At 37.0% G+C, this 16,513-nt stretch overlaps 1 protein-coding gene and 1 pseudogene across 1 annotated transcript; one reads left to right on the forward strand and one right to left on the reverse strand.

Annotated features, from left to right (window-relative positions):
* The first annotated feature begins 308 nt into the window (after positions 1-308).
* Positions 309-16,513, forward strand: part of LOC121784217 — a 98,407-nt pseudogene continuing 82,202 nt past the window's right edge.
* LOC121784801 lies at positions 7,685-8,936 on the reverse strand. The gene is made up of 2 exons (XM_042183035.1): positions 8,702-8,936; positions 7,685-8,120 (listed from the first exon to the last, which is right to left on the reverse strand). Exons 1-2 carry the CDS (start codon positions 8,880-8,882, stop codon positions 7,756-7,758), a joined length of 546 nt encoding a protein of 181 aa, XP_042038969.1. The 5' UTR covers positions 8,883-8,936; the 3' UTR covers positions 7,685-7,755.

Raw genomic sequence — 16,513 nt, forward strand, 5'->3', positions numbered from 1 at the left:
CGAGTATTACCAAGGCCCAAAGAATGAAGATTAAGAGTGAAGCAAAATACTACTTTTGGGACGACCCCTATCTGTGTAGAGTGGGATCCGATCAAGTGATAAGGAGGTGCATTCCTGACTGGGAGCAGCGGGATGTCTTGATCCATTGCCATTCGTTAGCGTGTGGAGGACATTTTGGGCCCAAGAAGACGGCAAGGAAGATTCTGGATAGCGGTTTTTATTAGCCAACCCTCAACAAGGATGCATACGAATTCTGCAGAAGCTGTGAACGTTGTCAACTGATCGGAGGAATATCTGCCCGGGATGAAATGCCGCAGGTACTCATCGTCGTTTGTGAGTTGTTCGACATATGGGGAATGGATTTCATAGGGCTTTTCCTTCGTCCTATGGCAATTTGTATATCCTAGTTGCGGTGGATTACGTTTCCAAATGGGTAGAAGCAAATGCCACGAGCACGTATGAAGCAAAGGAGGTAGCCAAGTTCTTAAAGAGTCAGATCTTCAGCCGGTTCGGAGTTCCGAGGGCGATCATATCTGATCAAGGTACACACTTTTGTAACCGTACAATTGAAGCTGTAATGAAAAAGTACGGTGTGCACCATAGACTTTCGAGCCCCTATCATCCGCAAGCTAATGGTCAAGCGGAGATTTCTAACCGAGAGATAAAGAAGATTCTGGAGAAGACTGTAAATCCTTCTAGGAAGGATTGGAGTGTGAGGTTAGAGGATGCTCTATGGGCCTATCGTATAACCTACAAGACCCCCATAGGAATGTCCCCGTACCAGATCATTTTTGGGAAGATGTGCCATTTACCGGTTGGAATTGAACACCGGGCATACTGGGCAGTACAGAAAGTGAATATGGATGCTACAGCCTGTGAAGAGGAAAGGAAGCTGCAGTTGCAGGAGTTGGAGGAACTCAGATTGGAATCGTTCGACTTAGTCATGTGGTACAAGGAGCGAACCAAATTGTGGCACGACAGGAATCTGAGGACCAAAGATCTTCATGTTGGGCAGAAAGTACTACTCTTCCAGTCGAGGTTGAAGCTCATGCCTGGAAAACTCAAGTCGAAATGGCAGGGCCTTATGTCATCACCGCACTTTGTTCTAATGGAGCAGTGGAGATTTCAGGGAGTCTTCCTAACTCTGAACCCTTTTATTGTGAATGGGCATAGGCTGAAGGTATTTAGGGCCAATAGTGATGTGGCTGTAGTGGATGAAATCCCACTGCAACCACATACTCAGGTTTCATACTGACCGGTAGGATGGAGATTGGAATTCCATTGGGCTAGCTCTTTTAAGCGTAATGTACATATGCTGGCAAAGTAGAATTCCAATTTTCCTAAGGAAGATATAAATATGGTACATATGTGGTAGTTAATTAATTTGAACCTTTACATGCTAGTTAGTTTTAAGAAAAACCAAATATATTTTTCGGACCTCAAATATTAATTGGGAGTACGTACTGACCATCAGAATACCATTTTGGTGAAACTCCTATTTTATTTAAGTGTCATTTTTACTTTATTTCTAATCTAGGAAAATATAGAGGGAAATCATTAAGGGACGAATTTGAATTTGTGGACTTTTTGCAGGGTGGCAGCGGCTGGAAGGGGCGCGTGAGCAGATAGAGTAGACACGCCAACCAATCGGGAGTTAGTATTCTCAACCGCCTCTCCCTCGAAACGACACGATTTGGAACCACCTATAACCGGTTGCAAACCCACAACTGCCCTATTCCAACCCATAACCAGCCGTCTCCCTCACAAACCCTCATTTCCATTTTCTCTCTTCCAAATTTCCTTTCCATCTCCTCCAGAAATGAAACCCAAATCTCCACCAACAAATCACCACTTTGAAACCATGGGAAAGAAGGCGTTTGCAACCAAAATTAAACCCCCTTCAACCCACCGAGAAGAACCACCGCCGAACCCACAACCATCAGAGCCGGCTCTGCAAGCACCTACGATGGTCTCTTTAGACGCAATGGCGGGGTTTCTTAGGCTGCAAGATCCGACCAGAAATTGGGCGACGGAATTGGCAAATTTCAGCCGAATCGGAGGACAGGGGAGCGTCACCGGAGCGGGCCCGGCAGTAACCGCATCAGAGGCAAGCGACTTTGGAGAGGACAGTGGCAGAGATGGGAGAGGAAAATCAACAAATGAGATCGGAGATGACCCGCTCAGCGTCAGTGATGGAAGGAATTTTAATGGAGTTAGCTCAGAGAAGGCAAGAGGAAGCGGCTGGACCGAGTGGCCATGGAGGCCAGAGTGATAAACCACAGGTACCCGAAACAGAAGCTGCAGAGACAGAGGAAGGAAGGCCGAGGTGACGGCGGATGCCGAGGAGCCGGCGAAGTCTGATGAGAACCAGTCTGGAACTGAGAAGGAACAACCGGAGGAACCACCTGCACCACCTGCGCCGCGAAGGAGCAGGTGACACCAATAGACCCCCCATGACGAGTTAGTTTTCTTTTTAGTTTTTAGTTTTTAGTTTTTCATATTTTAATTGTGTTTTGCTTTGTTTAGGTAGTATAATTTGTGTATGTACGCAAACCCCATTCATAACACTTAGCCTATTCTATAGTCTAAGTGTGAGAAGTAAAGGGTTTGCTACTGTGACGCATGTTCTGCTGTTTCTATGTTTTCGTAAGCATGTTGGCTTACACTTAGCCCATTGCATGGTCTAAGTGTGAGAAGTTTATGTATATATGTGTTTTGTAATTGTTGGTTTCTGTTTAGGTTTTACATTCTCCCACTTAGCCTATTCTATAGTCTAAGTGTGAGAAGTTTTCAGTTTTAGTATGTCGTTGTGCTTGTTTTGTCTGTGTGTCAACATACTGGCCATTACCTTTTCCACTTCACAGCCTTATCTGAGGGCAGACACTTGTGAAGTGGGAGGGGGGACGCAATGGCCAGTATGATGTATGTGTATATGTGTGGTTTGTGTTTGTGCTTGTGTTAGTGTCTTGTTAGGTCTAGTTTTTTTTTTCTTTTGTGTGTTGATTGGGCTTAAAACTCAACTGTCCTGAGCTGACGGTGAGGGGAATTGAGGGAGATACGACATGCTGGAAAACAGAAACCACCCCCCTTAGTACCTCCTAGCCAGGATAGATGATGCGAGTATGAAAGAAAAGCCCATCCTCAGAGCCAAACACGAAAGCCCTCTTAAAATGTGAGTTATAAGCCTTAAGTGGAACCACTTTCCACAAATCCAGAAGAGAAAAAGAGTGGCTGCCACAATTTACCTAGGGCGAAGTGACCACAAGTATCAAATGTTGAAGGCAGTGGGACCCCCCCCCGAAAAAAAAAACCACCTTTAGAACCCTTTTCCTAATTTTTTTTACCTAGATATATACCCCTAGCCACTGGGACTGTGTGCGTGCAAGGCATAAGACGAGTAAAGCTCACTGGCCAGAAAGGTGTACAAGAAAGCAGAATCCAACTGGGCAAGAGTGATTGGAGGCTCAAGGAAGAAAATCGACCAGGGAGTCATCCCAGGTCCAAAAAAAGAAGGAATAAGGGTGGCAAAGCCACAAGGGAAAAAGAAAAAGAAGAATATGAAGAAAAATGGTCAGAAAAACTTGACCACAAAAAAAGAAAGAGAAGGAATAAGGGTGGCGAAGCCACAAGAAGCTACTGACCAGTTGGAGATCAAAGCCAGAAGCGCCAGCCAAGAGAAGCAACAACCAAGAGCCCAAATGCACACAGTTCCCCCACATCAAATAAAGTAGAAGTTTTTGAACCTTAGAGCCTTAGGAACATCCACCCAAAACACTACAAACCAATAGCCCCGTTACAAGCCTTTAAGCCCTTCAGTAGCTGCACGTGAAATCTAAGTCCGAAGCAATTGTGGTTGAGCACTATGAGAGAATGCAGTCCTAACATTCCCGGTGAAGGTATGAGTGACTGAGTGAACCTAGTGTTTGGCCGAGAGTTTGGGCGATCTTGACGAACGGATATACTGACTGGAAAGAAAGGGGGGGCGGCGGAAGTTCAAGGCTGTCTAAGGCCGGATTGCACATGATCCCGAGGGGAGGGATGGTTGAAAATATAGCCCAATCTTTGTGTTTAGTCCTTCTGTGTTCGTTTATGTGTTTTCTCTTCTGTGCTTGTTTTTGTGTTTTTTTTTCTTTCCGTTGTAGTCTAGGGTCTAGTTTAGGATTGAGTCGGTCAGGGGAGTAACCAGGCTAGAATTCGACTTATTTCTTTTTGTTTATTCTTCACGCTTGAGGACAAGCATGTGGTAAGTGTGAGCAGTTTGATAAGTCGTATTCTAGGCCTTGGTTACTGGTCAGTATGATGTGCATAATTGGATTATATGTGCAAAACAGTTACTTAAGTGTGCAGGATGAGTGTTCTAGCCAGTAGGCAAAGCTTTGGATACTTCAGGTGAAAAGGGCGTCAGAACGATTACATACTGACCAGGATGCATGCAAAAAAAATATGGCTCGAGATGGAGAAGAAGGATAGCTGGGACTGGTCAACCGCAATTAAGGGCAGAGAAGTTATTTCGCAATGAGGTTTTACCCTAAAATCAAGGGCAAGCCTCCCTATAAAAGGAAGCCACTTGGAAAGAAAAAGAGGATGATCATCCACTCTTAGGTAGAAATCTCTCGGTAGTTCAGTTCTTCAGCCCAGTCCAGATTTTCGTTCCTCGTCGACAGCCATGGTCACCTGAAGCTCATTAGTTCGCCGGAGTTCCACATCCTTTCGTTCCAGTCAACGTGTTTCGTAGTGTTAACAGTTTCATCGCCCGGAGTGGCAAACAATCTTTAATTCCTTTCTTAGTTAATCTTTACGTGTTTCCTTACGTTGGACCTGTTGCACTTTCAATTTCCGTTTGCTTTTGAAGAATTTCGTTTAGATCCAAACACCTTTTATGCAATGAAGTTGTCTTTGAGCATCGTTTTCTGTTGAATTTGTTTCATTCTGCCTAGGTAGCTTAAATCCAGTAGTTACAGTAATTTCCAGTGTTGAATCGCATGTTTTCATTTCTGTAGTAAATCTGCCTGAGTTTACAAGTCTAGATAGCTGTTAGATTTTAGATCTGAAATGGTTAAGTGTGAAAGTCTAGTTTACGTGATTTCTGCCACCTTACATGTAGCCCAATAAGTTTAGCTGCAGTTTTGGTATTTGATCTTTTGATTTGAGGTTTTACTTGTAGATCTGTGTTCATGAAGTTGTTAATCTGTGTTTCTATGGTGATAATTCTGGATTCGCTGATCTGATTTGATTCATGTTGAAGAAGACAACATCTCCATCCAACTTTTGGACCACTTTTGCTTTTTAACCACTTTTTACTTTTGTCATTTACTTTTCAGCTGTCACTTTTCAGATCTGTAGGCTTAGTCACCTAACTATCTCTTTTCCTCTGATATTCCGTTTAGCCTTTTATAGTAAACTCGTACTTTCCATATATTTCCTGAACCCTATGCTCCCCAATTTCCACGTACACAACCACATGTCGACCACCCTTCACCCTTCCTAGTCAGTAGAGTACCATCTTAATTTCCCTTCTAGGTAGAAACTCAACCCAAGCGTGGTAGCTAACCAACCCTTCCAGAATATCACCACAATTTCCAAAGCGCATTCATCTCTATGGGATTCGACCCCTACCTTCACTATACTACCCAGTAGAAGAGGGTTGAGGATTTATTGATACCAGGTTCAGGCTGAGCCAGGGATTCCATACTGATCAGTAGGATATACCTTCGCTTTAACGACACCTGACGCAAACCTGCCCTTTCAGCACTTCATAAAGGACAACATTGAAGCTAAGATCGTTGAGATGTCTTATGTCAAATCCGAAGATCAGCTGGCGGACATATTGACAAAGACAGTGAACTCGAAGTCCTTTCGAGAAGTTTTGTGCAAGTTAAGTATCAGAAATCCCATTACTGAACTTGAGGGGAGTGTTGGAGAAGATCACGGAGGATATCCTCCAAATTACCGAAGATATGGAAGATTATATTCTACCAAACATAGAAGATACTAAATCAATGTAATTAATTGTTTTATTCCTTGTATAGTCTATTCTAATCCTATATATGAGTGCCTAATATATAATAAACAAATGAATAAATAATAGAATCCCTTCTTTACCGTCTTCTTCTTAACCGATTCCTTTTGACATAAAGCAAACAAATAAACTTAATAATTGGAATCAAATTACTTTTTCATACTTCACCAAACGCAAGGATTTTATTTGTGAATATCGGGCCAGAATCATTTTCTCTTCGCTTTCAAATACATTAACATAATCCATCCGTCCAAACTTACGATCAAATGGACGATCAAGTACATAAATGTAATTTCACCGACGCTACTACCAAAACTCATCTCTACATGTTTATCCGTTGTATTTTAAATGTGGTTCCTATTTTTATATATTAATTTTATAATAAAATGTGAGTGAAATGAGTTAATGAAATGTTGGATCTGTTACCAAAAATGGTAAAAATGAAAAGTGACAAAATTTTAGGGACGAACGAAGATAAAAATAAGTGGCAAATTTTCAGGGACGGGGGAGTATTAGAATGCGCCTTCTCTAAATTTATATAGCACGTACTAATAGAGTAAAATACAACGAATAAGCACGTAGAGATAATAAAAGTCCATTGAATGTATCATAATGCATATGCTACATTATAGTACTATAGTTGTCTGAACATTATGGGAGTATCAGAAGACCACTACAGAATATCAAATTTCTCAAGTGTTGAAATCCTCTTCATTTCAAGAATGATTTATTTACAAAAGTTGTTAGCTTTTGTTCTACCTGTAGGCCTCAACATTCTTTATCTCAAACCATCAGCTTCATTGTTAGAACTTTCAACCATTCCAGCAACAGGTGCAAGCAACATGTTTCATGCACTAGAATCTGTATCTCTTTTCAAGAACTGGGGATTTATCCATGGATTTTCTCCTACATCTGATTATTGATGGAAACATCTCAACAGTACAAAAAATCACTTGTCATTTTTCAACTGTGATTTTGTTAGTTGATTTTGTTAGTTACCACACAGCCATCTTTAATGACTGATAGATAATTTAAATTAGCGATCTTTAATTGGTGCAAACATCTTTAATTGGAGAATTATATCAGGTAGTTTCCAGCCAACATGCTAGAGCAGCAGCCGTAATACCTCGACAACTCTTTCAACAACGATCAACAGACTAGGCCTATCCGTTTATGTCATCATGTGGGTACAAGCACTGGCCGGCATCTGCAGGCCGCACAGGGAAAGATTCTACCTTTAAATGCTTTAAAAAACTTATGCATACATATGTATGTGAGTATGACAATGTGTGTTTTTATGACATTCTTTGATTGCCTACAAGCCTATCACAAGAGAAGCTTAAAGAATGTGAGGATTTGGACAATTCATTTCACTATGCAGATATCTCTCACTCTCTTCCTCTACATCCACCTAATTCAGAAACAAGGGTAAAAATCCTAGGGAATAAGCCGGTGCAATCTATCGGTGAGCGAGAGATGTTTCCAACATGCCACCAGACATAAACAATAAGAGAACATTGCTGATGATACATGTGATTTTCTCTAGTAACATAACCATATTTGAGTTGTTATTGGATTTCAATTCATTTTTTGACTTCATATCTGTAAAATCTAACTAGACACGACGTCTCATGCTTCGTCTAGGTCACAAGAAACACCAAGAAAGATCAACAACCAAGATTTATCAGATAAAGTAGAGAAATTTACAAGGTAAATGCAATTTCACTATAATATGTTTATGGGAAAAGTTGCACATAACCTGTTGCAATTGCTATTCCTAAAATGACAATAGGCGGGAGGATAACGAAGGCACCAATAGTGGCAAAGAAGACTGAGTCGTTCCTCCGGGATACTTCGTTCAAATAACTCTGCCTCCGAATGTTTCTCTTCTGTGATGTGGTTAGGAACTTGGCAGTCACCTTCTTCAGATTCTTGCCTAATGGGATTGTGAAATCGTCATCGCGGTCTCCAACCAAATTAGCAAGCTGTTCGCGTATGGTCGGTCCACCATCACTCTCATAGCCTTGGGCAGAGGCTCCTCCACCAGATGTGAGTTGATCTAACAGATCCATCTGAACCCGAGCCGAAGTCGATGATGACCCTATAATCAATGAGGAAGGATACAAAACCAATAAAAATTAGTCCCTCAATCCCATAAGAGTATGCAATCTTTCCCTTTTAGTCTGTCCCACAAGAGTATGCACTTTCTAATTTTGGAAAGTCATTTTTAGTGTGACTCATTCTCCACTAACAATACTCTATCTCTCTTTTATTTTTTCAATTGTTCATTAAAACCCGCGCCAACCAAGAGTGCATACTCTTGTGGGAAGGAGGGACTACATCTCAAAGAGATTTGCCACTTCATCTCAAAATACTATGATAAAATACTTTCTTTTACTTATTACAAGACCTTAAATGCCATCAAAGTTGCTTATGCTTTCAATTCAAGATATTCCTTAATATAAACAAGATTTAGGGATTTATAAATTTGGATGATTTGAAGAATATAATATAATCAAAACAATCATTTTCGGGAATAGCAATTTCCCTTTGCACCACCACAAAAACAGTTCACTTTTCAATTAATCTCAAAACTAAGATGAAAATGTGTCCAATTTAAATTTGGAACAACTCAATTCATTAGTATACACAAAATATTAGGAAGATGAAGAAAATGATGACCAGAAAAAGTAGGTGAGTCTTCTTCGTCGGCAAGTTTGCATTCAGTTCCTTCAGACAGCGCAGCCGCCGAGTTGAGACAAGATGGAGAGGGAGTGTGATGGAGCTTCAGCCCAATTTTATGCCTCGAAATCTTGGGAGAAATTAAGAGTCTTGGATGGAGAGTTCCAAGATTCAGCGTCATAGCGAAAAAGTATTGTTTGTTGAATGTGGAAAATGAGCTTCTTGTGCCATTGTAGGCTTAGGTGGCTACAAATTCGTTAAATTTAACGACCACCGCAATTTAAATGACGGTTGCCAAAATTAGCTCGTCCACAAAAAATAATTTTGTGGGTCAGAAATGCTATATGCTACACAAGAAATAGACGGTAATTCCTCTTCTTCTACTAATTGTCCTATTATTTTTTATTAGCTCAGATTTAAGAAATTATTAAACTTTTATAATAGATATAATGCTCATTTATCAAAAATTTAAATAAATGGAATAATTATTAGAGAGTGGAAAAAATGATAAAATAGAATAATTAATAGGTACCAGAAGTACTATTTAGGAAAATTCAGCCTTTAGTAACATCACAATAATTTTAAATTTTCATTTTTCGATAAACTAGCAAAGATGGCGAACATTAATTGGACGGATTTCTTAATATGTTCAAATGAAAATAATCAAATGTATAATTCCATCCGCCCCATATAAAAAAATCACTCATTTCATTTGGGTTTGTCTCATAAAAATAGTTTATTTTTATTTTGGTTAGATTTTTTTTTCTCGATTAGAGTGACTCTTATACTTTACCAATAATACTCCAATCACTTTTCCTTTCTATCTGTTTCCTACTTTATCAATTATGCACTAAAATTGGTAACATTCAAAAAATTATTTCTATTTTTGTGTGGCGGATTGAGCAGTGAATATTGTCCAAGGAAAATGAAATAATGTACGACATAGTTTATGTGAGTACCGCTTTCTTTTAAATAAGCGTTTAAATACATGAATAAAATGACAAATCTGGCTTTAATTTTTGTACTCCATCCGTCCCATAAAAGTATGTGTATCTTTCATTTTCGTCATTTTCATAAAAACATAGGCATTTATATTTATGGAAAGTTTATGACAACTAATTGCTCACATATCTCAATTTATTTACAACTTATACCACTAGGCCCAGCATACACACTCTCTTCTTCTCTGCATTGTTCAATCGAAGCTCTGCTCTTGCCTTCCTGCTATTTTAGAGACGGAGCCGTTTTATCTTTAGGGACGACACGCCAATCTGAGAGCACTATCGGGGCGTATCTCGTCTTGCGGAAAGAGGACTCCTCGACTCGGCTTACTCGTTCCGACTGTTATATAGTTCTATTGTTCAGTTTTATTCCGTGTAGGTTTATCCTTTTTATTTCCATGTCATTTTCTGCCGGCAAGTTTGTATCTCCGTGTATCTAGAAACCAACAATCGCAAGATGAGATATTCTTGCCACTAAAGGAGTTTGCACACACTAATTGAGCTTAATCAACACATTTGCTTGGGGACGTCGACTGACCCGTCCACCGCCTCTGCCATTGTTCCATCCACTGTGTCCCTCGCTGTACCTGTCAACACGCAGTCGAACCCGTCGATGATACAAACAACTGGCATTTCAACCACTCCCTCAACAACCCCTTGGGTGTTTGATAATACCTTTGGGACGTTTTCTGGATTCACCTCGAGTGGGTCAGTCGGTTTCACTTTTGTTGGTTCATTAGATCTTTCATTGGATAGAGTATTGTGGCCTTCGGGCTCGACACGGGTGTTGGACCCCTCGGGATCAAAATGGTTGTTGGATCCTTTGTGAGGCTTGAGCTTTAAGAGCTTAAGGAGTTGGAATCTAATCTATTGGAAGGAGACTTTCATAGTTAGAGTCTAATTGGTAGGTGCACTCGAGAGATGGTTTATTAATGCACTAGTTTTTAACACAACAACTACTTGCAAGTATAACAAGGAGGTATAGTATAGCTAAGGACAAGCAAAGGTTGTCGAACTTGGGGAATACTATTACATATTGACTATTTAATACTAGACTTCTATCACTATTTGGAGACACGGTGGTGGTTTGATCGCTGAAGAAAACTGTAAATAAAAATAATCAATGGAAGTAGTAAACAATCACAGTATTGAATATATGAGAAAAACGGATGGAGACAAGTGAATTCCAGGGATGTGCTTTCACAGTTATGGTTTATACAAAACAAAATAGCACAATTCATGCTTAACTAGAACGAGTCACATAAGTATTGCCCATGCGGCACAAAGTAGATTAAACACTAACATTGACAGGCTTAGATTATTAACTCCGAAAAGCTCAATTAGACCCTCAAGATGTCCTCACTCTCAATTGACAGTACCTTTTTAGGGGGAATTAATTGTAGTGTAACTAAGTCCGTCTAACATGTGAATCCTCTATCGATTACTTTACATGCCAAGAATTTATCATAGAATGTGAGACTACTCAAACATGAAGCACAACTTAGACTAAAGCAAACACAAAACAAACGGATATCATAAAATAGGAATTGCATAAACCAAAGTCGTTACTAACACATCCCTAGAAATCTAAAAATTTAGCTACTCATAGACAAATAACATAAATCCATAGTTTATAGAGAATTCATTGAAAACATAAAAACTACTAAGATGAAACCCAAGGGAAGAATCTTATATGTCTTGATGTTCTCTTGAATCCAAGCTTCAAACTCTAGTATGGTGGAAAGATGTAAAGCAATGGAACAAGAACTCTCAATTTGTATCTAAAGTATAGAATGCAACAAAAGGTTCATTTGGTGAAGCTTTAGGGTATTTATAGCCTTCAAGTCGTGCTCTCAATATTGTATATCTTCTACCCCAAGAAGGTAAGTCTTGGAGAGAAAATGTGTTAATTCATGTTCTCATTTCCAATGGGTCACTGGAAAAGTTCCAGCGAACTGCTACCAAGCCTCTGATCTCTCGGTGCAACTTTTAGTGGGTCGCTAGTTGTGTTCTTTTTCCAAGAACAAATACAGAGGTGAACCACTGCTTCTTCGGTGGTAGTGGATCACATACTCCACTAACTCATTTCTTTTAGTGGGTCGCTAGTCGTGTTCTTTTTTCCAAGAACAAGAACTAACTCGTTCCTAAAAAAAATCACTTATTTCCTTTTTCGTTCATCCCTAAAAATTTGCCATTTTTCACTTTTACCATTTTTTGTAGTAGATCTCATATTCCACTAACTCATTCCAACTCATATTTTATTATAAAACTACTCCTACCATCCCACCATAATATACACTATTTCCTTTTTAGTCTGTCCCACAAGAATATGCATTTTCCAATTTTGGAAACTCTTTTCTCTCTAATAAGGTGAGACTCATTTCCCACTAACATTACTTTAATTACTTTTTCTCTCTACATCTCTCTTACTTTATCAATTTTGCATTAAAACCCGTGCCAAACCCAAAGTGCATATTTTTTGGGGACGGAGGGAGTAATGTATAAAAAAGTAGGACCCACATGCCGCTAACTTTTCCAACCCACATTCTATTACATTTCTTAAAACCCGTACCGGGTCAAATGGTGTCAAATTATTAGAGACAGCGGGAGTAATAAATTCGTATCATGTATGTGTTGCTATATCTGCTGTGAAAGGTTCTTCTATCGTATTGCCATGACCTCCCAAGTATCAAATTGCATCACAGTGAATCACATCAGTATACCATCCCATCGGAAACGGCACTAAAGCTTGCTCTAGTACCCAATATTCACTCTTCTCATCAAATTGTAAGTTATACGATTTGGAGTGTTTTTATGGGTAACCCCAACTCTTGAACCATTGAAGTATTAGCAAAGTTAACGAGATTCCCACCATCAATAACAACAATACATACCTTGTCGTGGATATATACTCGTGTGAAGAAAACTTTGTTGCTTTGATTAGTTGGTAATTGATCTTAGTTGGCTTTGATAATCATAATTGGTCGATTCTGAACACCAATGGCAACAGTATAGTTTGTTTGGGAGGTCATATATATAATTGCCGGGGTTTGGTGCCCCTGCACAGTGTCATGCATAAACAAATAAATCAGATCTACAGATCTATTTGACAGATTAGAGATTAATTAATCATGGAGGTTGGACTTGGGCCAAACCTCCTTTCGAAAATTAAGATTAAATTCTCATTAAATCTCCTTTCTAATCTCTTTTTATATAGATTTATGATGGGTCATATTAGGGATCCATGGAGGTTGGACTTGAGCCAAACCTATTGGACTTTTTACTAATTAAATTGAGCCAAAATTTAATTCAAATCCAAACAGAATATTATTATCATCCACTATTGTATAATAATATTGACTGTCCGTCCAATCTCAAATTATGAGTATTATGGGATTTACCTCTTTAATTTATTATTTTTGTGTTTAAGATATAAATATCCATTTATTAATGTAAGTCTGCTATTTGACTTTAATTAATTAATATATTTTGCCAAGAGTTCTCTAGTTCAAAATCTTTATTTACTATTCTGGAATAAATTCCAACCGGCCGGGTTTCTGAATAATAAAACCTTTTTCGAATACCTCTTGAGAATATTATCAAACTGGACGCACCCAACACACGATTTATTGCAATAACAATACTAGCACCTCTAGACATTGATCACCACTACCCAAGAAATCAGGATTCTTGGATTGCGAAAAATCCGCACCATTTGATAAATCAAAGTAGTGCATGGTCAATATCGTATGCTCAATGTTATGTCAACAATGATTAAAAAATAACAATCACCGAGACCTCGTCTTTCAGTAAATAGCAAGAAAGACTTATCTCAACTGTTAGATCCTTCAGTGCTATACCACACTAGTGTCGTTTATTTCCTAAGTTAAGGAAACAAGCGGATTGACTCTGCAACCTTTCACGATAGGTAGCCAAAGCCTATCTAGGTTGTGAAATATTTCTATTTCTCTTCTACCAAGAACCGACTGCGTCACCTTCTGTGAATGTCGTTCACGACCAGTCTACTATGCAGAAGAATTAGACTTATTTGTTTCTTATACATTTAAATGTTTGAGAAATATCTTATAAATGTACAAGCAAACATCAATGCGATAAAATTACTTCTTCTCGTCTTAGGTTAGTGGATCATAGAGTTTATTGCATATAAACAATTCTATCCGTGCAACATGCTCGAAATATGATTTTCAGTATACCAATCCTAACAATAATATTCCCTCCATCCCAACTAAGTTCATGAGTCGTTTCCTTTTTGGGATGTCCCAACTAAGATGAGTCATTTCCTTTTTTGACAAAAAATAAAACATCCAATCACTCTTATTTTATTTCATCACCTACTTTACTCTCTATTTATCTTTCCTAATTTATTCATCTCTCTTATTTTTCAACACAATTTCTTAATCTACATGCCCAAATTTTTAACTTAACTTAGTTGGAATGGAGGGAGCACTAATATTGACCACAAAGAGTTTGTTTGGAGGAATTTCCAAGTTTTCTTCCAACCTTTCTACTTATGGAATACTTCGCGATTTCCTAAATAATTTGTCACCCCTCTTTCCCTCTCCTTCTTCAAAGCCAAAATATATTAACCTAAACTTTTATTTAATGGAATTCAAAGAAAAAAAACATTTCCTTCTATAATGTAAATATTTCCTAAATACTTGGGAAAGGGCTCACAAACCCCACTAAAATCAGCCCAAAATCGCAAATAACTCAAAATAAGCCCAAATATACACCAGCATACTCCCTCCGTCCCACAAAAATATGCACTCTTTCCTTTTTAATCCGTCCCACAAGAATATGCACTTGGAAAGTCTATTCCCTCTAATGAGATGGAACTCATTCTCTACTAACAATACTTTACTTACTTTTTCTTTCTACATCTCTCCTACTTTATCAATTTTATATTAAAATTTGTGTCGTCCCCAAAATGCATATTCTTTGGAGACGGAGGGAGTATTATTTTGCATGATGAGATAAGAAGATTGCCACATTCAATTCTTTTGGCTACTATTACACCATCCTTTGTGAAATCATTGCAGAAACAAGGATTGATTGCATACAAATCCTATGAAAGCTGGGATGTAAATCCAATAGATTGGTAAATTGATATTCTGGCTAATTCAGCTCACAACATTTAATTTAGCCCCAAATTAGCATATTACATTCTACAATTGAAAAATAAACATATATATTATTTAAATTTTTCATTCTGTATTTACACCTCCCTTTCCTTGTTGATTTCATCATCCCAAAATTATATTTAATTCACCCACCTATCACAAAATAGGCCGAAGTACAATCAGTAATGAATTAATTTTCAAAATTCATAAATAGGCCTAACAAACTCTCAAATAAAAATAATTTTTTTAAAATTTTTTAATTGACTTATTTGGCCCTTGTCAATTTGTATTTAGATAATTAAACAGAAAATGTAGCCACGTTAATAATAATAATAATAATAATAATATTTTATTATTATTATTATTATTATTATTATTATTATTATTATTATTATTATTATTATTATCTTAAAGTCATCAGTAAAATAATTATCACTATAACCGTAGATTGAGAATCAATACTTGTTTTGACAAACTCAAAACAATAACTAACTAAGATAGTTTAAAAACTATACAAAATAAACTAATAAAAGTAGACTATAGATAATCTTTTACCGTGCATGGTATACAGTTTGTTGGAATAAACGAAAATAAATTTGATTTTGGTAGTAGAAAGAATTAGTAGTTTTATGTTATAGAAATATCTTTAGATATCATCTAGATTTATATAGTAAAATATCTAGATCATTTATAAGACTACCTACTTATAAAATTATACTTATAATATTCTCTAAATATAGATATTTATCTAATAAAATATTTAAATTTTTATAGAGAAAAAATTAAATACAATGATTATAAAAAAATAGAGTAAAATATTATAGAATATGTAAGCAATTTCTATATATACATACATGGGTGTGCTATTAATTAGTCTGCATCAGTTTGATAGTAATGTTAAAAATTTGATTGAAGTTGATATCTCAAATTTTAAATAAAACTAGAATAACACCCATGTTATACACAAATCATTAATTATTTTTGTATTAGTTTTAATTTTTATAATTAAAGCAAAAATAATATAGATATATATGCATACAATAAAAATTTAGCCTTATAAAACTAATAATAAATTTAATAAATTAACAAATATTGTTTGTGGTAATAATCTTGAAATTAAATGAAAAATATGTATATCAATTATAAAAACTTTAGAATTTTAATAAAATTAAATTATTGTAAAAAATATTTAAAGTATGATCAATATACCATGGTACTCTGAACTGTTAGATTACTGAATTTGCGACCGATCAATCTATTTACATCTATTTAAGAAATCTATAAAAAAAATTAATAGTTGAATTGCATTAATTAGTCTCCTATGCTCCAACACGCCACTATATTTAAAGTTTGCATAATCTTTATACTATATGAAAACTTGATAATAAAAAATCATAACTCAGCCAAATATATATCTCTATAATACATAGAACAACGCATATACTAAGCAACATCAAAAAAGAAAATGAAACAATTAAATCAATGGAAAATAGAAAAGAAAATTATCGAAATAGTGCTGATAGGACTATTTGCTGCTTTGTTCTTAGTGGCGTTGCCTATAACTAAGTTGATTCTCGCCATTAATAATACTACCAATAGGTAGCTCTGCAATTGTAAGAAAACAAAAATATCAAAATAGTCAAGGGAGTATATTAAACAAACAACTTTTT

Source organism: Salvia splendens, chromosome 21, assembly GCF_004379255.2.
Source record: "Salvia splendens isolate huo1 chromosome 21, SspV2, whole genome shotgun sequence".
NCBI lineage: Eukaryota > Viridiplantae > Streptophyta > Magnoliopsida > Lamiales > Lamiaceae > Salvia > Salvia splendens.

What these genes read in the sequence shown, in the direction of transcription:
- LOC121784801 (XM_042183035.1), bottom strand. Translation starts at nt 8,882, where the DNA reads ATGACGCTGAATCTTGGAACTCTCCATCCAAGACTCTTAATTTCTCCC. An exon ending in AGACTCACCTACTTTTTCTG is followed by an intron (nt 8,121 to 8,701) that starts GTCATCATTTTC and finishes CATTGATTATAG; the next exon opens with GGTCATCATCGACTTCGGCT.